This window comes from Sorex araneus, chromosome 1 (assembly GCF_027595985.1).
Source record: "Sorex araneus isolate mSorAra2 chromosome 1, mSorAra2.pri, whole genome shotgun sequence".
Lineage (NCBI taxonomy): Eukaryota > Metazoa > Chordata > Mammalia > Eulipotyphla > Soricidae > Sorex > Sorex araneus.
In genome coordinates this window covers 385,726,329-385,750,909 of record NC_073302.1, presented here as the reverse complement: position 1 = coordinate 385,750,909, position 24,581 = coordinate 385,726,329, and the positions used below count along the sequence as shown (strand labels likewise).

At 37.3% G+C, this 24,581-nt stretch overlaps 1 protein-coding gene across 9 annotated transcripts in view; it reads left to right on the top strand.

Moving 5' to 3' along the window:
• PPP1R9A (protein phosphatase 1 regulatory subunit 9A) overlaps nucleotides 1-24,581 on the top strand; it is a 319,759-nt gene that overhangs the window by 275,894 nt on the left and 19,284 nt on the right. For 6 of the 9 annotated variants that reach the window (XM_055124178.1, XM_055124186.1, XM_055124181.1 and 3 more), the window contains 4 exons: nucleotides 1,912-2,069; nucleotides 2,555-2,852; nucleotides 20,919-21,006; nucleotides 21,102-21,179. In XM_055124178.1, the coding sequence (XP_054980153.1) occupies nucleotides 1,912-2,069; nucleotides 2,555-2,852; nucleotides 20,919-21,006; nucleotides 21,102-21,179 (622 nt within the window). The remainder of the gene's footprint in view (nucleotides 1-1,911; nucleotides 2,070-2,554; nucleotides 2,853-20,918; nucleotides 21,007-21,101; nucleotides 21,180-24,581) is intronic. The other 3 variants (XM_055124185.1, XM_055124184.1, XM_055124182.1) reach the window with 1 other exon arrangement.

Here is a 24,581-nt window from a genome sequence, read left to right as displayed (position 1 = left end):
CTTCATAGCCCAATGAAAGTTTATTATATAGAAAAGGTACCAGGTCCCTCTGTCCGTCTGTCTGTGTCCCCCCCACACCACCACCAGACATCCAGGCCTCTCCTTTACTCAGGAACGATGACCAGGTCCTGTCCCATGAACAACTTCCCTGTCTGGTCCCGAGATGCCTGCCTATACAGGCATGCCCAGGGTCATGGCCCCCTACCTGACCCGGGGGTCCAGGGAATGCATGTTTTTTTCTTCAATACTAATTATTTTTTCTTTTAATTTATCTTTTAATTTATAGATGTTTCCTCTGGAAAGTCCATTTTTTCTTTTAATTTATCTTTTAATTTTAGATATTTCCTCTGGAAAGTCCATATCTTCTCTGATAGAAAGAATGGAAATCCAGAAAAAAAGAATGAGGTAGTTAGAGGCACATATAAACAACTTGGAATATAATTCCAAGTTATTTATATATACTTGAATATATAATTCAAGTTAATGAAAGGAAATTATTATACTACCTCACCCATAATATTAGTATATTAACTGTTTTTTATTTGCTGCTTTTTTTTTTCAGCAACTTAAAGTGCTTATTCTGGATTAGTCCGAATAGCTCTATGTCTGTGCTTAGGAAGGTCACTCTTGGCAGGGCTGGGGACCTAACCTGGGCCCACCAGGTGCAAGGCAAGCACCCTACCTGCTGTACTATCACTCCAGACTAATTTCTTGCTTTTTGCCTTGATTTATTTCCCTAGCAATTTAAATTTGCTATTAAGGTAAATTCTTCACTCACCACTTTAGAGAATTCACAGAGCAGTATTAGATTTTCAGAAATTCTATTTTGAGTAAGAAAAATGTGTTAAAATAAAATATACATAGACTTTATATCATACTGACAAATACTGAAGAGCTGAAGAAATAGTCCAGAAACAGGGTGCTAACCTTGCATGTGGCTAATGCCGGTTTCATCACAGGCATCCCATATGGTCACCTGAGCCCCACCGGGCATGATCCCTGAGTACAGAGACAAGAGTAAGCCCTGACTACGAGTGGATGTGGCCAAAAAACAAAACAAAATTATAAAAAAGAAAAAATTGTGTTGAAATGTCACCTTTTGTTATGTAATTTTAACTTGGAAACTTGACCTTTTTAAAATTTTGTCCTTGCTTTTATAAGTTCTCCAACTTTGATAGCACTGTAGCACTATTATCCCGTTGTTCATCGAATTGCTTGAGTGGGCACCAGTAATGTCTCCATTAGGAAACTTGTTGTTACTATTTTTGGCATATCGAATACACCATGGGTAGCTTATCAGGCTCTGCCGTGTGGGCAGGATACTCTCAGTAGCTGGCCAGGCTCTCTGAGAGGGACAGAGGAATCGAACCTGGGTCGGCCACATGCAAGGCAAATGCCCTACATGCTGTGCTATCACTCCAGCCTTGATATGCCTTTCTATTTTATCTTTGCTCATCAAACTCTCAAGCATGAATAAATATAAATTGGTGCTTTTAGTAGTATAAAGGGTAGTTTGTTTCTTCTTCTGTGCCATGTATGTCTAGTGGTTAGTTTCTTCCCTTAGGTTTTGTATGTTACACCTAAATATCATGATTTCTTTTGTTCACCTATGGGATTTCAGACAACTGTCATGGTCGTCTCCCATCAGATGCATAACGTTCTAGAAAACCTTGGCTTTTTTTGCTTTTGTTTCCTTGCTGTATTTGAGGGCCACATCTAATGTTGCTCAGGGTTTACTCCTTGCTCTGAGCTCAGGGATCAATCCAGTGGTCTCAGGAAACATGTGGTGCCATGTGCAAGGCAAACACCCTACCATCTGTCGGGTTACCCAGGCCCCATGTTTAGTGCTGTGGTCTCTTTGCAAGTCTTACCTAAAGGCCTCTCCCAATAATCCTTTTTCAATATTCTTAGATTTGAATGAAGCAGTCCCAGAGACCGAGCGCTTAGATTCAAAGGCATTGAAGACAAGAGCCCAGCTCTCCGTGAAGAACAGGCGTCAGAGGCCTTCTCGGACAAGACTCTATGATAGTGTCAGTTCAACAGATGGAGAAGACAGTCTGGAACGAAAGGTGAACATCACTGACCATCTTTTCACTTACAGTGTTGGGCAATGTTTCCTGCAATTTATTGAAAATAATGATTTTTCTGCAGCCAGATTCTGTGTCCTAGTTGAAAATGGCTGAAATAGTTTGGTTCATGGTCTCCTGAATTCTTTCTTAGCTGAAAATAATATTACTATAATCAAAAGGCATTTTTTTCTCTGCTCAATGAACAGAAGAGATTAGCCACATTGTCATATTTTATGGTGGTGCTTTTGATACTCAGTGGAAAATAATGAATGTACAAGTAATTGTTTCTATATGTCTTAAGTATCTGTGTTAGCTATAATGGTAACATGGTGAATTGTTGTGAACTATACAGTCTCATCTATAGAGCCAACAGCAACAAAGTTGATTTTCTTAGGGAAAAAAAAGTCCATCTTATTGCAAAGGAAGTGTTACTTGGAATGGATGTTCAGTGGCATAACCTCCTTTATAATCTCTTATACCAACAGCCTCCAAACAGTCTTTATAACCACATGCATATTACCAAATCACTTCTGCCCAAGGGTTTGAGAACTTACCCAGAATCAGATTCTGGTGATCCATCCCTCACTCCAGTGGCTAGCAGTCTGCCTTTATCATCTGATCACATGGGTGAATTTCCAGAAGATTCACTGCACTCAGAAAGGGAGCCATCCTCCTCTACCTGGGGAGACACTTCGCTCTCTTCTCCTTCAAAATCTGATCAAGACATGGAAGACTTTCCTTGCCACCATGAAGCAGCCACCAAGAAGATATTACCAGAAAAAGGTATTTGCTAATTTGTGGGTTTCTCTGTTTTTGCTTTTTGTCTAATTCCCCTAACACCACTATTTCTCATAATCATAAGTCCTTTTCTTTTCACAAGTAATTAATACTGCTTTCCTTTTCTGTTATGGGATAAGAGTGTGTTTCTCTGAAATTTTAAATTTTTGCCTATTATATTTATTTCTTTAATTCTCCACGTGTTTATTATTAGAGAAATTTCTTCTGGAGTCCTTATAAAGATCTGTACACTAGAAGTCCATAATTCCAATAAACACATAGTCATATAGACAAAAAATATATACATACATGTATGTTGCATACACATATGAAAGTGAAAGCTAGGTAGGTTTTAACTCGTTAATAAACTCTTTATTTAGAAGCAATATTCACAGTAATGATTTATGTTGCAAAAGAATGTGATAGAAAAGCCATAATAAACATAATGCAGGGAGAGTTGCCAGTTAACTATGAAAATAAGCCCCAAGAGACCAGAAAGCTAGTACTATAGGTAAGGTGCTTGCCTTGCATGAGGCCAACATGGTCCTCTAGTCCTGCTAGGAGTAATCCCTGAGAGCAGAAGCAAGAGTAAGTCTTGAGCACTTCCAGGTGTGACCAACAACCAAACCAATATTAATTAATTAAATTTAAAAATTTTAAAAGCTCCTAGAACTAACACCAAGATTACATGGAAGTATCAATAGACTGTCAATTATGTTTAATATGTTTTTAGAAATTATATAACATGTGTTATATAATTTAGACAATGTAAATGGTGGAGATGTGTAAAGGACTAATTCATTTTCTTCCTATCACATCTGACATCTTCCTTTAGAATAACTGTAGATTTGGATGTGTTATCTTTCATACCTAAAATAAATGAATTCTTATGTATATAAATATCTGTGTGAAATATCTTCATATATAAACAAAATGCTTTTGGTGTGTATAATTTTATATCTTTATTTTTGCAAAAATAGATACTACAATACTCTAATTTTGTTTTTCACGTAATAGTACTTTATGACCACCCTCCTGGAACAATATACACATATTTGAATGAGAAGATAATCTTCTTTAGTGCATCTCTTGTAAATATGAGGCAAAACTGATGGAAATTTAGACTGTATTCTGGTGGTGGGAAGACGTTATTGATTTGCTCACATTTGTGGAAAAAAATATAATGAGCATCCTTATGTCTTAATTCTTAATACTGATACTTACATTTCTATAGAATAAATATACAAAAAATAAGTGGTATTCAGACACAAAATCTGTAAATATTTTCATTATTAAAAAATGGTGAAAGTATGGGGCCAGAGAGATAGTACACTGGGCATGGCACTTGCCTTACATGTGGCCAACCCAGATTCAATCCCTGGCACCACATATGGTCCCATAAGCCTTGAAAGAAGTGATCCCTTAGTGTAGAGTTAGGAGTAAGCCCTAAACACAGCCAGGTGTTCCCCCCTCCCCGAAATTCTAAAAGTAAATAATATAATATTCCAATTATTTGAAACAAAATAACAAAAATTATTTTAATAAAGATATTTCATATCTTTAATAAGTTATATGCTGAGTTTAATGAATTTTTATTGAAATAAAAAGCCTATTAAGTATTTCCCTAATAAACATGGAAAAATATACAAGTTATTTCAGGTAGAAATGAATGCCTTTTGGAAGGATGGATCAAGAAAAATATAAAGAGTAATGTAACAAAAAGCATTAGAAATACATAAGAAGGTAAAGCAATCTATATTTTTGAAGATGATACCCAAATTCTGTGTAAATAGATTTGAAATTTGTTAAGAGCTAGAGGATTTCCTAAGATAAAGTATTCAGTTTTCTAGAAGATATGCAAACCTGCACAAATAAGTAATCACAGATATAAAATGTATTTTTAAAGCTTCCATTTAGAAAAGCAACAGAGACAGCTGAAATTATAATTCAATTCTGCCAAACATATTTTCAAAATACTCTTTTGTACTAATTATTTCAGGTTCAGTATTTCTCATTTATTTAATATAGCTAGAGTGAATTAAAAAATTAGTAAAGAGTAAATGAAAGAAGAAAATGTATTACACGTGTATTAGATTCATTTTAAATACATTGCTAGTAAATTAAGGAGTGCAAATTTCTTACATTTTATAATTTAGTAAAAATGAATCTAGAGATGCAAAGATGGTAAAACACTAGAAAATCTCATACACTAAGCATTATATCAACAAAGAAAAGATAGTTATAATATTAGTAGACATTGAAATTTGGCTAGTTCTTCAGACATTTTTAGTAAAATTTGCAAACATTGACTAGAGGGCCTGAGATGCAGTGCAGAGATTAAGATGCTTACTTCTCATGCAGTTGTGGTCTCGCATTAGCTTCAAGTCCCTGGCACCACATGTGGTCACATAAGCACCACTAGGCATGGCCGCTGAGCATAGAGAGCCCCCCAAAAGGAATTGGGCTGTATGAAATTTTTTAAATATGATTAGTTGCTAGAGATCAACTTCCAAAATAGTCACATTGAAGAATCTTAACCAATTGGCACAACAACTAGGAATAAAACATGAACATCAACTTTCATTATTTTTAATAGTTTGGAATCCTTCACAGAAAGATAAATAAGTTAATCAGGCTTTTTCTCCCGTCTAAAGTGCATGTGCTCCCTTGAATACATATCTTTGCTTGCTTGCTTTTTCCACTCTGAAAAAGCCTGTGTTATCTCTTAGACATGTATTCCTCCCTCTCTGTGTCTCTCTGACTCTCTGTCTCTCTCTGTCCCTCTCTGTCTCTGTCTCTGTCTGTCAGTCGTCTCTCTCTCTCTCTCTCCCCCCTCATGTCTTCCTAAGTAAATTTTCTTCAGTGAAACTATCTTCAAATAGAATTTTTTATTTAAAATGGGGAAAAAATTGAGAGAAAAGTCCAGATATAAATGGAGAGATTTCATTTTGTGGATATTCTTGTTTTATTGTGCTTCTGTAAATTATTTCCTGACTACAAACAATCTTTGACTTACATGTAGAATTTGTCTATGAGATATATATGTACATATATATATATGTATGTATGTGTGTGCACATATAAAATTTTAGTTGGTTTTATATTACTAGTATTAGAAAATAAAATAAAGAAGCAGAAAATATCTACAAAAAAATAGAATTTTTTAAAAAGAAAGTTAATCCATATAAATGTGAGATATACAGACAGAGTATCTTCATTTGAGGATTACTTGAATTTCATATCGATTAAGTGGCCCTATGTGTAAAATAAGCATATAAAATCAAAACCACATATGTATGAAGTGGCATTACTTATGCTGAAATGCATTTTAAAATAATGATAAATGAATAGACAGATGACTGTATAAGGCAAATGTATTAAAATGGAATTGATTTTAAAAATCTAGCTAGGTGGCAGATATGTATTCATTCTCTGTAAAATTATTTTCTCTTCAAAGATAATTGAATATTAAAAATTAATACATTTTTGTCCACTGATTTAAACCATCAATTCAGTAAAATTTTGTGGACTTTAGGTAACTCATTCTAAAATTTTAAAGTCTTAAACAAAAGAAATAGCCAAATGACCATAATATTTATAGAAATATGCTCACTCTGTTTATTTCTCTTGAATGTGATTTTCTTCTTTTCTTTTCTTTTTTCTTCTTTTTCTCCTCCCTCTCATCTCCTGCCCCTCTCTCCCCTCCGCTCTTCCTCTCCTCTTCTCTCCCATTCTCTCCTTCCCTTGTCTCTTTAACACTAACAATATTGATTTGTAGTCTTGATGTATAATCACTGCATTTCACTGCCACCAGAGTCCCCAAGACACTTCACCAAAGTCCTGGTCAAACATATTAGTACTCAGGAAACTATAAAATTACCAAACAAAATGCTATTTTATATCTGTTAGATTACCAAAAATTTTAAACTGCTGTTTAATAAAATGCTGGCAAGTATGTAGGACAATTAATGAAGAGAAAATCTGCTATAGACCTTATAAACTGGTACAGGTTCTTTGGAAAAGTTACTTGGCATTAACTACTAAAGTTAAAAATGCTCCATAACCTGTAACACAGCAAGTCTTCATCTGACACTTAATTTCAGTAGTCAGTAAGCATAAGAAAGAAGAGGCCAGGCTCTGGAGAGAGAGTTCAAAGGCTGAACTCATGTCTTGCAATTGAGAGAACTCAGGTAGTTCTGTGTCAATCAAAACTCTCAGGTCACCAAGCACTGTTAGAGAGGCCCCACGTTCCCACCTCCACCCCCCACCTAAAAAGGAAAGTTGATTTGGTAGTGGTAATGGCACTAGGATTTTGGTAGTGAATGGATAATGCATATTTAATATATGAAGCTGTGCTGTCTTAATTATATGCTATATGTCAATAGTAAATCAACAAGAATTTTATTTAAAAATATCCCAATAGAGTTCATTGATAGGCTTTTCTGTGATATACAAATTGCCTTAACAAACTTTTAAAATCAAAAATAGGTTAAGAAAATAGAGAATCTATCATGTATCACTGTATCTCTGTCATCCCATTGTTCATTGATTTGCTCGAGCAGATGCCGGTAAAGTCTCCATTTGTCCTTGCCCTTAGATTTTAGCAGTCTCTCTTTACTCATCTTTCCCAAATGTACCACACTGGAGCCTCTCTCAGGGTCAGGGGATTGAGACCCATCATTGTTACTGTTTTTGGCATATAGAATACACCACAGGGAGCTTGCCAGGCTCTGCTGTGCAGGCAGGATGCTGTCGGTGCTTGCCAGGTTCTCCGAGAGGAAGAACTAGACTAGAAGAGGTCGCACGGCTGCGAATAGAACATCTATAGAAAAAAAAATAAGTTACAAAGTTTGGAAAAAAAACTCAGACATAATTTGCTGTCTGAGAAAGAAGATAACATAGTCATGGAGAAGATCCATGCATAAGAAATCTTCTGACCAAAAAAAAAAAAAACCCAACTAGAACTTGTTTATTTCACTTCTAATTTATTTGTCATTCTCTGAAGTCACCAACTATTTTCCTCTAAGGTTGAGTAAGTTTTGTGTGATGGAAAATTGTTCTTTGCACACCATTAGCAGTATTGTACTAATGCTTAGTGAATTAATTTAATTTTTTTCCCTAATGCTTCCCTGGCTTCTGTCTGAGTCTACTTGGGGATTGAATTTTTGGCAGTAATATGCAGGGCCAAGAGTAAGGTTAGTTTCTTCTCCAGAGTTCAGGTATTTGAATTATCCATTTCTCATTTTACTGGACTTGCCATGCTTCTGTATAAGCGAGAAGAGGCAGTTAACTTTGTATAAAATATTAATTTTATTAATAGCCTATTCCTCGAGTAGAACACTGTTAGGTACTAATCCAAATGAAAGCCATAACTCTCATCTTCCTTTCCTTTAAAAATTGCATACCATGAAGAGGTTTCCCATGTTTGTTTTTTGTTTTGTTTTATTTTGGGTCACCCACCTAGTGATGCTCAAAGGTTACTCATAGCTCTGCACTCAAGAATTACTCCTGGTAGTGCTCAGGGTACCATATGGGATGCCAGGGATCAAACCTGGGATGACTGCACTCAAGGCAAGCGCTCGACCCACTGTATTATCTCTCCAGTCCCCTTTATAGAGCTCTTTATACTTTCCATTTTCGTAGACGTTAATCCACTCATTCACATTTTCATTTAACAAATAGTTCTTGAGCAATATCTCTGTCAGGAATTGTGCCAGATAGCAAACATCCAGTGAGAAACAAGTTTCCATCTTCACCCTCAGGTGTTTGAAGACCTACTAGCCAGCTGACAGTGTCCCTTTCCTGACAAGAGTCTTGAGAGTCAGGGGAGAGGCCTCAGCTTTCGAAATTCAGAAACTCAGTACCCCCAGATTTAATTGCCTTCAGGGTGATTTATTCTTTTTTTTTATTTTTATTTTTTTATTTATTTATTTTTAATTTTATTATTTTATTGAATCACCATGTGGGAAGTTACAAAGCTTTCAGGTTTAAGTCTCAGTTATACAATGCTCAAACACAGGGTGATTTATTCTTACATGTGTAAACTTGGGGCAGAATTAAAATACTCATTTTCTGAGTTACTTTGGGAGATACAGATGACATAAAATCAAGTACTTTTTTGTTTGCTGGTTGGTTGCTGGACTTCCAAGATCAGAGTTGCTCAGTGAGCATAAAATTAAAGATAAGTGGGTGTGTATACAGAATATATTCATAAGATAGAACTAACTAATGAATTGCCTTTCCACTGCATTAGTTGAGCTTTCTCATGACTCTCAAGGTCTTTCAGGCCGGGGATGTGATAGAGCATGTGACTTGCATGTGTGAAGCTCTAGGGTCAATCCCCAGCATTGCAAATCAAGACAAAACTCTCCCTACTCGATATGTAAGAAATGAACCTGCATTTCTTTAGCATCTTTTTTTTAAATGTTTTTATTTTTTTTTTAATTTTTTTTTATTGGATCACCATGTTGAAAGTTACAAAGCTTTCAGGCTTAAGTCTCAGTTACATAACGCTTGAACACCCATCCCTTCACCAGTGCATATATTCCACCACCAAGAACCACAGTAAACCTCCCCCCACCCCCTCCCTGCCCCCCAACCCCCCACCCCTGCCTGTGTAGTTGGTAAATTTCACTTTACTTTCTCTTTACTTTGATTACATACAAACAAAAAAAAAACTATTATTGTTTGGAGTTTCACCCCCAGAGTTGGACCTGCTGGAAAAGAAGCATTTGATAATTTGTTTTCCATTGCTGAGAATGACGAGATTTTTATTTTTAAGTTAGTTCACAATATTTGATTACACTCAATATTCAAACACCAGTTCCATCACCATTACACCTTCCCACCACCAAATTCACGATGTTTCCATCCCAAGTCCCAAGCCCTGTCCCAAAACAGAACCGAAAGAATATATTTTGTACTGTCTGTTATGAAGAACTGCTGAAATGCTTACAAAAAAGTGTTCATATAGGAAACAGTGTGAAAATTGTTATATTTTGGCAGGAGCCATTAAGATATTCTATAGGATATCACCAAAATGTTAAAGTTTGGGTGATGTGAGCTTTGGTATATATATACACACACACATACATATATATCTGAAATTATGTGTATATGCATATGTATATATACATATATATATATTTCCCTCTATGATTTGTTGCCTACAGTCTGAACCCCATCAAATATGGTGTGGTAATTATGGAGAATGGGTAAGGAGTGTCTTATGATGTTTCCAGGAATATGTTCACTCCTATGTGAGGCTCAGTCCAAAGCTGGTGGTGAGCGGCCTGGAGCACGGCGGCAGTTGGGTTGTGGAAGTCGACTACCGGGACTGGGTCCCTTGGGGTGGTGAGGGCTCTCACCCGCCCCCCCTCTGGGGCACCCTAAGTGAAAACAACCTGGCACAGATTCCGATGGCATGTTTATGGGGGCCTCTTTTATGCTCCCTTCTGGGAGACGCAGCCATGGGATCTGGATGGTGGCTGATGACGAGATTATCTGGCGCCAGCAGGAGGTGGCTTACGGGTGTGACTCCTGGGTCACCAGAGATTGGGGGAAACAGGCAAAGGATCTCTGTTCCTGGGTCCCATTGAGCCCAGAGTCCAAGTTCACAAAGTTCCTCATTATCTGGGTTCCATGGGACTTCACTCATTTCATTAGCATCTTTAAGAAGTTCCATGTTTTCATTGTTAAGACATCATAGAGACTGATACAATATAGATTAATAGATCCAGCTTTATTGTTTTCAAAGTCCAGTTTGGAGAATCACGTTTTACAAAATCCTTGATTCCTTTGCTATATGAAATAGGTCCACTATTCAGACCTTTATTCAACAGTTGTTAGGCATAGTTAGCCTAATTTCTCATTGTGTGCCTCTGTATGTGTGCTTTCTACAATTCATTTGTTCTTCAGTAAAGGTGCCAAAATTAGAGTTAATAATACTCAAGTATAAATTAGACTTCATATTTACATTCTTACCTAATACTTCACTAAACAAAAAATTGATCCTTCTTCAAAGACCGTTTTAAGAAATGTGGAGAGAGCTTAAAGGGCTAGAGAATATTCTTTAAATGTAGAGGGCCCAAGTTGAATCTCTAGTCCCACACGGCACGCAGAGTTCCGTGAGATGCTGCCGTGGTAGACCTCAGTATTACTCATATTGCTTGTACCAAACTCCTAACTGTCAGGCCTAACCAGTGGGGCCATGTGTCACCAAGAATGGATCTCAGATCCTCTGAGCACTGGTTTGGAGAGTCAGAGAGAAAAGAAAGTCTAATCTGGGGTTAGAGTGATATCAGAGTGGGTAGGAAGTTTGCCTTGCACATGGCTAACCCCAGGTTCAATTCCTGGCAGCCCCTATGGTCCTCGGAGAGCTGCCAGGAGTAATTCCTGAGTGCAGTCAGGAGTAACCCCTGAACATTGCCAGATGTAATCCAAAAAGCCAAAAAAAAAAGTCTACCTTAAATTTCATCTCCTCTAATGGACTCTTTGTGTACTCTAACCATTCCTAGTCAGAGGAAATTATTTTCTTCTCTTTGATGTCACAGAAATTTTCACAGTTTACTTGTGCTTCTGTCACATTGCATATGAAAGTAACTGGTCTAGTTGCTAATTATGAGCCAACAGCTTCTCATTAATCCCCTCCAGCTTTGTTTTCTTGTTCTCTAGCAAAGAGTATGACATGTAATTGATAACTCAGTAGCATTTATGTTTGATCACTTATAGCTGAATTAATAATATGTTTCTCCAGATAACCGATGTGGGTCTTTTGGAACATAGGTCAGCTATGTTCCAAATATATATATATGGGCTGTGTATATATATGTATATATATATACATATAAACATTGACCTATGTTCCAAAAGACCCACATCGGTTGGAGAGATAGCATAGTGGTAGGGCATTTGCCTTGCACATGGCTAACCTGGGTTTGGTTCCTCCGTCCCTCTCGGAGAGCCCGGCAAGCTACCGAGAGTATCCTGCCTGCACAGCAGAGCCTGGCAAGCTACCCATAGCTTATTCAATATGCCCCAAACAGTAACAACAAGTCTCACAATGGAGACATTACTAGTGCCCGCTTGAGCAAATTGATGAGCAACGGGATGACAGATATGTATATATATGCATATATATATCATTGTATCACTATATATATACATATATATATGACAGTGACAGTGCTATATAGATAGATAGATAGATACTTCTTGGAACATGGCCACATTTACTCAGTTAAAGATTAGTCTCCATTCAGGCTAAAATAGCAAATGTAGTAATAGCAAAGACCATATAGCTCAAAAATCTGTAATATTTACTACCTGGCTCTTTAAGAAAAAAAAAGAAAAGAAACAATGCTGACCCTCATATTTCCTTCAACTCAGTTTTGCTGGATATACTGAAATACTTAGAAATTGGTTGTCATTTAAATTTTTTAAAAGTAAATACCAAATTTTTGCTCTAGCAAGTTATTACAAAAATCATAATTAAATGAAAGCTATATTTTATTGAAATACTGAAGATAATACTTTGTTATTATTGAATGCCTAAATGAAAGTATGTGTTTCTAAATCACATCAATATTATTTTCACAATCATTTTGTTATTATATATTAGAGAAATTGGTGGAAATGGGATAGAAAGAATCTCAGTATCATGGGGGGGGCTGGGAAGATCCCTGAAACACTAGTGGAGGGAAGTGAATTTTCTGGTGGTAGGTATGATGATGGATGGAAGGAGGTCTGCATGAAATTATAATTTAAAAGTAAGTTAGAGTACATCCGTAAGAAAGGAATGGGGGATTAATTAAAGAGAAAGAAAGAGCCCCAGTATAATTGTCTAACTGATAAACATCTAACTCTACTTACTTCCAGCTGAAATTAGTGGAAGGGGACCCAGAGAAGCAGTATAGTGAGTGGCTGCCTTGCTCTCTGCCAATTCAGGTTCAACCCTTGGCACCACATATGGTTTCCCAGCATTGTCAGGAGTGATCCCTGAGCATAGAGCTAGGACTAAGCCCTGATTATTGTCTGATGTGACCCGCCCATCACCCACTCACAAAGAGCAGAAGTAAAAGATTATTTCAATTTTTTTTTTTTTTTTTTTGCTTTTTGGGTCTGACCTGGCAATGCCCAGGGGTTACTCCTGGCGGTGCTCAGGGGACCATATGGGATGCTGGGGATTGAACCTGGATCCGCCGCGTGCAAGGCAAATGCCCTACCCGCTGTGCTATCGCTCCAGCCCCTGTTTCAAGATATTTATAAAGCAAGTTATGTGCTGGTAGAATAAAAACTTTAGTGTAAGTAGTTTTTTGGTTTCCAAACTTTCATAGCAGTGATTCTTTGATGTGATATGTGTTACATACTTTAAACTCTATTAGCTTTCTATTAATGATAAATAGAAATTATTCTTCCTAGTTTATATATAATGTACCTGTGGCTCGAGCGATAGCATAGCGGTAGGGCGTTCACCTTTCATGAAGCCAACCCGTGTTCAATTCCTCCGCCCCTCTCGGAGAGCCTGGCAAGCTACCGAGAGTATCGCGCACGCACAGCAGAGCCTGGCAAGCTACCCATGGCATATTGGATATGCCAAAAACAGTAATAATTAGTCTCACAATGAGAGATGTTACTGGTGCCCGTTTGAACAAATCAATGAGCAATGGGATGACAGTGACAATTATATATATGTTTATATAGTTATTATATATATATAACTGTAAGGTTAGCATATTACCTGACACTAAACTTGCCTTCAAAAATATTCATTGGGCGTTGGTGTTATAGTGGTGAGCATAGTTGCCTTCCAAAAATATTCACTGGGTTACTGTCTGGGTAGGTTACACATATAGAAATAGGCAATTTCAGCATTGCCCAATGGAAGATAAGATTATATTGGTTAGCGAGACTTTACAGAGAACATAAAAGCTTATTTAGGCTAACCATTGAGAGATGACTGGTATAGAAGAGTTGGTATGGAAGAACCTAGCTAGGTAGATGGCATTATAAAGAGAGGCATAAAAGATGGATGCAAAAGAGCAGGGATGTCTCTGGAGCAGTGTATTTGTGTAGGTTACAATGGGAGCCTGTAAAATTGAACAAGTGTATATCTAGAAAAAAGAACTGTAGCCATCTTAACATCTTAATGAGAAATGACAATATGTCTAAGAAGATCATAAATAAAAGGCACAAGGTATGGGAAATATTAGTTATCCAATTAAGGACAGACACAGATGAGCAACAGATAGTGACAGGAAAGGACCCTTGAAAGGCAAGATATTAGATACAAGAGAAAGAAAAGAAGATCAAAACTGATTAGAGAACTTTCAGTCTAACAAAATATGGCCCTGATGTTAATAGAAAATAGATAACTAAGATCACTGTGGAAGGAGGAATTAGAAAGGCAGTACAGCTGGCAACGCTCTTGCCTTGTACTCAGTGATCAGGCTTGGTCCTGGCACCTCATTTGGTTCCCCGAACCTCTCTAGGACTGAGCACAGAGCCAGAAGGAAGCCCTGAGCACTGCTGGTTGTGCCCCGCCCCCCAAAAAAAAGAAATAAATAAAATTAGTGTGGGGAAGATAACTTAGTCATTTCTAGTAGCAGGGATTGTGAACTCCAAAGAGGATCTAGAGCTGGTTGGTATATTTGGGAGATTCTGTAATAAACAGTTTTGTTTCAACTAGATTAAAGCTATAGCAGTACAGAAAAAGGACTTGATATTCAGGTATCAGAAAATGCATGTGATCAGAGAGATACTACAGTATCCTATCCTTGCATGTAGCCAACCCAGGTTCAATCCCCAACACTATATATTGTCCCTGGAGCCCTATCAAGAATGATCCATGAGCTCAAGTCAAGTGTAAGCCCTGGGCACTGCCAGGTATCACCCCACCCCAAGCCCCCCACCAAAAGTAAGAAAATCTTTTATTACCTTTGAAAATAGAGAACAGACTGTGAATGATTAAAGTTGAATCACTCCATTTGAAGGTTTAGACTTCTAATTGCTTACAAGGATACTATTGGTGTAATCTCAAAAAGACTAATGGGATTTTTACATAAATCTAAATAAATAAACAAAACATCGCTATTCTTTTTCTTTTTCTGAATCTCAGAATTAGTTTTTATGCAGACTAGAAGTTCTAATGTGCACCCCAAAAAATGATAGATTTGATTGATTTAAAATGGGGAAGTGCATTATTACCCAATCATGCCTCTTCATCCCTTTGAAAGCATTCAAGTGTTCCTTGGAACACACTTTGGCAAATGTATGAGATAATGCAGTGAGGTTGCCTAGCAGCAGCCTCTGTGATGAGCAGAATCAGGCTTTTAGTTCCAAGATGTTGGAGTAGCAGCAACACTAATAGGTTACAGAGTGTTTCCATGTGCATTGTCTCGACTGGTCATCTGACCACTTGTTAAATATCTCCCAGCTACCCTCTAATTCAAAAAATAATTAGGCAACATCCTTTTTAACTTTGCAGTCCTAGTCATTAAAAGGTTCTTTAGGATTGATTTGGAAGAATCCAGTACTTTCTTTTCTTCTGTTTCTATTAAGAAAATTGGAATCCTGCTTTTTAAAAATGTCCATTAGCAAAATAACCTCAGATGATATTTGTGCCACGTCTGTGGAAATTTTTTATGTGTGTGTGTCACATCTGTGCTATTTAATTCAGTTTTCCAAAGAGTAATGATGAAAATGCCCATAATAAATATTTGAAGCTAGAAGTGGATTTTGACATGCCATTTTTCTAACTCTTGTATTTCATTATGTACGTTTCAAGGACTTGATTATTGTAATCTCTGTGTGATTAACTAAATATATGAAAAACTCATTGCTAAAAATGCTTAGGGTGTTTGTCAACATCCTGTACTGCTTTAGAGCTTTGAAATAGACTTCTGAATAAGAAATGTGCCTGCTCTTCATGTTTTTTTAAAAATATATGTGTTTACAATTTCCTCCCAAAATAAACAAAAATGATAGGCAAAATTAACCCAAAAATTTAATGAAACATCTTCTTAAGATGATCTTTTACACACTGTAGCCACAAAACTCCTGAACCTAAAATTTTTTTAAGTTGCAGGCCAACAGATAATTAAGAAGGAGTAATTTCACACAGATATATATCACATTATTTTCAATGAAAGTTGTTTGATAATCATGTCAGATAATTTTATATGCTGAATTATGACAGAACTTTCCCTAAATCGTTACAGGTAGAGCCACTAGAATTATCTACCTTGTCCAATATAAAATAGGATCTGATTCCTACATATGACATTGAGCTCTATTTGCAAAGCCTCCCTTTTCATTGTCTTTGGACATAAGTGCCCTACCCTCTACCCGTACTGCCATTCAGAGTGCCAAAGTCACTTAAAGAGACAAAGATCTTTCAGTTCCAACAGTAAAGAGATTTTGGCTTTTTAATTTTTTTGTTCCCCCAAGATATTTTTTATTGAATCACTTTGAGATAGACCCTTACAAAGCTGTTTATGATTAGGTTTCAGTCATACAGTGTTCTGACACCTATCCCTTCACCATTGTACACTTCCTACCACCAGTGTCCCCAGTTTCCCTTCTATCACCCCCTACCCCACCTTCAGCCTGCCTCTATGGCAGGCTCTGTTGTGGCGTGCTCTCTCTCTCTTTCTCTCCCTCTTTGCCTCTCTTTCTTTCTCTCTCTTTCTCTCATTTTCCCTTTCTCTCTCTCTCTCTCTCTCTCTCTCTCTCTCTCTCTCTCTCTCTCTCTCTCTGTTATCCTCTTCCCTTTTTGGGCATTGTGGTTTGCCATACAGATACTGAAAGGTTGTCATGTATATCCCTTTAGCTACTACACTCAATTCTTATTGAGCTGATCATTTCCAACTATTATTGCCGAGCTGGTCACACTGGTCTTTTCTCTATCTTACCTACACTCCACCCCATACACACTTGTGGTAGATTCCAACCATTGACCAGTCCTCCTAGCCCCTGTTTTCCCTGGTCTTGGATATTAGTCTTCTACTATATATTTTTATATACCACAAATGGATGTAGTCATTCTATATCTGTCCCTCTCCTTCTGATTAATTTCATTAAGCACGATTCTCTCCATGTCCATCCATTTATAAGCAAATTTCATTTCTTCATTTTCCAACAGCTGTGTAGTATTCCACTCTGTAGATATACCATAGTATCTTTATTTATTTGTCTGTTTTCAGGCACCTGGGTTGTTTCCCAGATTTTGACTGTTGTGAATAGTGCTGTGATGAATATAGGAGTGCAGATGGTGTTTCTGCTGTGTTTTTTTTTTTTTGGTCTCCCAGGGTATATTCCCAGAAGTGTTATTTCTAAGTCAAATGGGAGCTCAACATCTAGAGTTTTGAGAAATGCCTATATTGTTTACAAAAAGGCTGCACCAGTTGACATTCCCACCTACAATGAAGGAGAGTCCTTTTCTCTTTGCATCCACGCCAACACTGCTTGTTCTTGTTCTTTTGGGTTTGTGCCAGTATCTGTGTGTGAGATGATATCTCATTGTTATTTTGGCTTGCATGTCCCTGATGGTTAGTAATAAAAAGCACTTTGTCATGTGCCTTTTGGCCATTCAAATTTCTTCTTTGAAGAAGTTTCTGTTCATTTCCTCTTGGCACTTTTTGATGGGGTTGAATTTTTTTTTTTTCTTGTAAGGTTCTACCTGTGCCTTGCATATGTTTGTATTAACTCCTTATCAAAAGGGTATTGGGTAAATAAACTTTCACATTCCAAAGGCTGTCTTTGTATCATGGTCACTGTTTCTTTTGAGGTGCAGAAGTTTCTGAGTTTAATATAATCCCATTTGTTTATCTTTGCTTCCACTTGCTTGGTCAGTGGTGTTTCATCTTTGAAGATATCTTTAGCTTCAATATTGTGGAGAGTTTTGCCTACATTTTCTTCCATGTGTATCATGAATTTGGGTCTGATATTGAGATCTGTAATCCACTTTTTAAAATTTTTTTATTAGTGAATCACCGTGAGCTACAGTTACATACTTATAAACTTTTGTGTTTGTGTTTCTGTCATACAATGATTGAGTACCCATCCCTCCACCAGTGCCCATTCTCCACCACCAGTTATCCCAGTATCCCTCCCACCACCCCCACCCCATCCCCCCACCCCATCCCCCCCACCCCAGCCTGCCTCTGTGGCAGGGCATTCTCTTTTGTTTTCTCTCTCCTTTTGGGTGTTGTGGTTTGCAATAGAGGTATTGAGTGGCCATCATGTTTGGTCTATAGTCTACTTTTGGCATGCATCTCCCATCCCAAGCGGGTCCTTCAAACACCCTTTATTTGATGTTTCCTTCTCTGTCTGAGCTGCCTTTTACCCCAGCATGTGAAGCCGGCTTCCAATCCATGCGGCAAACCTACTGGTACTTATCTCTACTATTCTTGGGTGTTAGTCTCCCATCCTGTCTGTCCCTCTAGTCTTTAATCCATTTTGATTTGACTTTGTGCATGGTGTTAGGTCTAAGTCCTTTTTTTTTTCTTTTGGGTCACACCTGGTGATACACAGGGGTTACTCCTGGCAGTGCTTGGGTGACCATATGGGATGCTGGGAATCAAACCCAGGTTGGTCAAGTGCAAGGCAAACGCCCTCCCCACTGGGCTATAGCTCCAGTCCCGAGGTGTTTTTTTTTTTAATTTTTTTATTTTTAAATAGTGAATCACCGTGAGGGTACAGTTACAGATTTATACATTTTTGTGCTCATGTTTCCCCCATACAAAGTTCAAGAACCCATCCCTTCACCAGTGCCCGTTCTCCACCATCAGTAAACTAAGCGCCCCTCCCATCCTCCCCAGTCCCATCTCCCCCCACCCCAAACTGCCACTATGGCAGGGTATTCCCTTTTGTTCTCTCTCTCTGATTAGGTGTTGTGGTTTGCAATAAAGGTGTTGAGCGGCCATTGTGTTCAGTCTCTAGTCTACATTAGGCACGCGTCACCCCTCCCCCACATGACCTCTGACCACATTTTACTTGGTGTTCCCTTCTCTGAATTGCCCAGAATGAGAGACCAGCCTCCAAGCCATGGAGTCAACCTCCTAGTACTTATTTCTACTATTCTTGGGTGTTAGACTCCTAGTCTATTATTCTATATTCCACAGATGAGTGCAATCTTTCTATGTCTGTCTCTCTCTTTCTGACTCATTTCACTTAGCATGATACTTTCCATGCCGATCCACTTATATGCAAACTTCATGACCTCATTTTTTCTAACAGCTGCATAGTATTCCATTGTATAGATACACCAAAGTTTCTTCAACCAATCATCTGTTCTAGGGCACTCGGGTTTTTTCCAGATTCTGGCTATTGTAAACAGTGCTGCAATGAACATATAAGTGCAGATGTCATTTCGACTATACTTTTTTGCTCCTCTGGGATATATTCCCAGCCCGAGGTTTTTTTCTTTTGCATGTAGCTGTCCAGTTTTCCCAGCACCACTGGTTAAAGAGACTTTCCTTGCTCCACTTTATATTTCTTGCTCCCTTATTAAAGATTAAATGATCATATATTTGGCTGTGTCAGGATATTAAACTCTATTCCATTGGTCTGCAGGTCTGTCTTTTTTCCATCTATGATGTTTTAATTACTACCATTTTGTAGTACAGTTTGAAGGTGATGCCTCCATCTTCTTTTTTCTGAGGATTGCTTTAGCTCTTTGTGGCAGATTATCATTCCATATGAATTTCAGGAGTATTTGACCAATTTCTTTGAACAATGTTATGGGTATCTTTATAGGGACTGCATATAATCTACATAATGCTTTGGGGTGTATTGCCTTTTTGACAACGTTAATTTTCCCAATCCATGAGCAGAAGCTGTGTCTCCATTTCCTTATGTCCTCTTTTATTATTTGAAGTAGCATTTTGTAGTTTTCTTTGTAAATGTCCTTTACTTCCTTAGTTAAGCTGATTCCAAGATACCTGATTTTCTGAGGGACAATTGTAAATGGGATTTTTTTAAATATCACTTTCTTCTCTTTCATAATTTGCATATAGGAAAGTCATGGATTTGGGGGTATTGATTTTGTAACCTGTCACTTACTATACAAATATATTGTTTCTAGGAGCTCTTTTGGTAGAGGCTTTAGGGTTCTCTAAGATAGTATCATGTCACCTGCAAATAGTAAGAGCTTGACTTCTTCCTTTCCTATGTGAATACCCTTAATATCTTTTTCTTCCCTGACTGCTATGGCAAGTACTTGATGTTGGCTTCTTTCACATGACAGGAGGCCCACCAAGTTGTACTCTACCCTAACTTCCAAGAGAAACCTTTCTAACATAGAAATGCTAAATCTCTTCCTTGAGAATTGGCTTCCGGGGCTGGAGCGATAGAATGGCAGGTAGGGCATTTGCCTTGCATGCAGCCAACCTGGGTTCAATTCCTAGCATCCCACATAGTCCCCCAAGCACTGCTAGGAGTTATTTCTGAGTGCAGAGCCAGGAGTTAACCCCTGTGCATCATCAGATGTGACCCAAAAATAAAAAAATAAAAAATTGGCTTCCATGGTCTGCTCATCTTTGTCTTAGAACTCACCACAGGTTATTAGTAAAGAAGAGACCAAAAGAGAAAGCTTGGACTCTCACTCTCTCCCTGATACCCCATTCTCTCAGGAGTTCATATTCTCTACTGAACCTTGTAGATATGGGAAAGTATCCTGTTTCCTGCCATAAGTAGCCAAAAGTCAAAGGTGACAAAGGAACAGGGACAGAGGACAGACACTTGAAGAAATGTTTGAGCCAAAGAAAGAAAAAAAGGAACACCATGTTTTTATAGAAAGAATAATTTGATTGTGTTCCTCCTTGATGACTTTGTTTATCTCAGTATATTTAAAGATAAAAGTCTTTACCTGATTAAGGATGAACATTTGACTTCTTTCCTATATTAATTGACTGTTCCTCACCATTTTATGTTTGCTCAATCCTGACAAATAGATATCATTTGTTTTCTTTTGCAGTGAGGAAATTGAGACAAACTCCTTAGATTCAGTGATAGACTAATGTTCGATGTAAGACTTTTAAAATTTAAGTCTTTTTCCATATGTGTCTCTTCTAGGTGGTGCTAAGGGTCCCAAGTCATTAACAACATCCAGTCCATTGGTGGTACAAGATGGAAAAATTAAGAAGAAGTTTGTGGATCTGGGGTAAGCACGTCATAAGATGAAAGAGCAAGACCCTTGGAAAGAGGATTAAAGGAGAAATCATCTCTCTCTCTTCTGATTATGTACTGTCATTATAGGGCACCTTTGCGAAGGAATTCCAACAAAGGAAAGAAATGGAAAGAAAAAGAAGTCAATAGGTTTTCTCCAGGTAGCAGGTATGGGTGGGTAATTAAGAACAGAGGTTTATTTTTATACCTAAATTTTCTTATCTTATAATATTAAGAACCAGCAATCTGTGTCTTTAAAGCCAAATATACTTAGAGTCAAGATGAAAGAAAAATTACACTATTCCTACTTGTGTTATGTCAGTAAAACCTCCATCAGGCCTTGGTTGTATCCATTGGCTGAATTGCAGAAATCTGGGCACATAAACAGTTTCTATTAATGTCCATCTAAATACAGCATAAGAATATCTATGTGCTTTGTCAATTTAACTTATTTCATCTTTTGCCCTGGCTACCCACAATGAGTGTGATCTCTCCTGTTAAGAATGAACAGTAATTTTGTACTAAGTCCATTGTTGACTTTCAAAATTATTATGTCCATATGCATGCAAAACTGACCTCCTCCTTTATGGACCCAACTATTTACTTTTGAGGCCCTAGTAATTATTTCTACTATTGAATACTTCCTATCATTATAGAAGTGAACTTTATTAGTACAACATATCCAACTTTCTAAATTTTTTTCTAAGATGACATAATTTTAAATTTAGGTTTGGTCCTGTAGATGATAAAGTTCAGATCTTTGATAGCCTGGTTTACATCATCTCTCCTAGTTACTTCCTTTAAAATCTTGTATTGGTTTATCTTCTGAGTCTTCATTTTTTTTAAAGTGAAGTAAAGGGAGTGATACCACCTTTCTCATAAGGTTAGCATAGGTATTAAGGTTTTACACAAAAACATTTACAAGTACTTGAAACAAAAGAGGTATTCAAAATTAATAAATATAAAATGTTAAATTATTTTCAAATTAAAATCAGTTTTGAATTTATCACTTTGGTGCTTACCATAAGTGTGGGAAAGATATGGTTCAGTGTTAGAACAGATACCTCACACATGTGAGGTGCAGGATTCCTTCTCTGGCACCACATACACAAAAAAGAGACTGATAAGGCAGGTATTAATTTTGTACTTCATTGGTGAGCTTTATTTTCATAGAATTTAATTGATTTTTTATGAGTATCATGCAATGAGTAATGAATGCAATAGGGTGTTTACCTGTCTTTCCAACTCTCCCTATAACCTTCTTCTGCCTCTAATGATATTTACATTTTTTTATGTACTTAAGGGTTTCTCACTAGCATAGACTGAGAGAGACAGTCTCAGATAAAAATGAAAGACTGAAATCATTTTTTAGCTTCTTATCCATTTAATAGGCTGTACTCTGTGATTCCTTTTTTTCCCTTCTTTCTTCTGGTGTAGGATTTGGTAAGAAAGTATACCTATTCCCTTGTTGGGATTATAGAAGAATGGAGTAGATTGGAGTGAGTAGAAAATTCTCAAATCAGTGAATTTTCTTAAAGTATTTGTTTAATTTATGCTGTATAATGGAGCAAGGCTAGAAATTCCTTTTATAGTGTGGACAACAATCAGAAAAAATAAGGCAAAATACAACTCAAAAAAAAGAAAGAAACTTTGTATGGCTCAAACTTTGTATGGAGTGAAAAGACTGTTTTGTGCTTTAAAATTAATAATTGAAAACTATAAGATACACTTAAGGAATAAGACAAAAATAATGAGACAATTAAGGGAAATATACCCAACAACACAGCTAAAACCTTTCTGAAGTGGCATGGTGCATCCGGTGGATCCAAAGTCAGTAATCTCACCTTTGTTGCTTCATTCTAAAAGGGACAGAAGTTAGATCAGAATTTTTGGATCCTTTGCATTATGATAATCAGAGATAATCACCTGCTTTTTTTAAATTTCAGGTGAAAAGCAAGCAAATGTTGATTCTGTTGTGATTACACACCTCACTATGAAGCAGAGATTCCCAAGTTGACTTGGTCTAACACCCCTCTACAGAAGCACTCAGTACCCCACAGTTGTGAAATTATTTGTGGTTGCCATATTATTTTGACAGTAGAAAAAATTCATGTAACTGATAAAAGAGGAGGGGCATTTTCTGTTGCAAAAATATAATTTTCGCAGCTAACATGTAATTGGTTACCATTAATCAAATAGAATGATTGTTCCTGTTCTCCCATGTGGACAAATGATGGGTTTAGAAACAGAAGAGCCAGAGGGACAGTACTGGGGTAAGGTACTTGCCTTGCATGTGGCAGACCCTAAATCAACCCCTGACACCACATATGGTCCCCCAAAAACTCTCAGGAGTGGTCCCTGAGCATCGAGTCAGGAATAAGACCTGAGCACAGCCAGCATGGTCCCAAAGCAAAACAAAATTTTAGAAAAGGAACATAGGAAATATATCCCAGGAAGAAGAGGTTGTTGTCCAGTAGACCTCCCTGAAGACAGGCAGGTGATAAGCACATTCAACTGCAGGGTACTGGTAAAGTTGTGAGACCTGGGGGGAAAAACACTAATAACATGTGAGCTTTCTCAGAGAAAAGAAGGAATGCTACACAGATTTAGTTAGTAATTTTATTAAGTTGTAAAAATATAATGGGTGCCTTAGTGTGGGTAATAACCACTCTTGCTCGGCTTGATCTGGTTTTAGTATTTTCTATTCAAAGAGTATTTTCTACTCAAATTTCCTTAATTTCATTTTTTGTGGAGGCATAAAGATTCAAATTCATCACCCACCATGAAACTAATAGATGAGGGTAAAATAATGGTGATTACGATGGTGCTGGTGATGAAAGCCCTCCCGAGAAAAAGGTTGGGCTCTATACTTTTCAAATAAGTGGCCAGTGAACATTCAGATATACACAGGCATCACTGCTGAGAATGAAAATAGGAAATATGTAATTGACAGAGCTCATTCATCCCTTAGATGCCGAGAAACCAAATACGATTCTAATTTCCAAAGTAAGTATCCTCTGGAACCAGTGGATTATCTGCTCTGGAGCTCTGTGGGAGAAGCCCGAGCAGCACGCCTATGTGTCTTGGAAGAGAGGTAGATGATGGCCATGGGGAAATGATTGTGAAGAGAAATAGCTCTCCTCTGTGGATGTCATTATAACATGCAGAGAACACTCTAAAGAGTCCACTGAAAAGCTCCTAGAAATGATAAACTCGTATAGCAAAGCAGCCAGCTAGGATATTAGCCACAGAAATTTGCACATTTCTATATGCAGATAACTAGAAGAACTGGAAGAGAAATAGAACAAAGTCTACCTTATTCAAAATAATGTCTTTAAAAAAATCAAGTACCTAGGAATCAACAAGAATGTAAAATATCTGTAACATGAAAACTATAAATAACATAAAAGAAATCGAATAAGGCCTTAGGAAATGGTAATATATCCTCAAGGCCTCTGCCATCCCCAGTCAGCCCCTCTGGCAGCACATAACAAATTTATTTTCTATTACTTGCTCCAACAAAATTTAAAGATATGGCAAATGGGATTATCAGATGATAAATCAACAAAA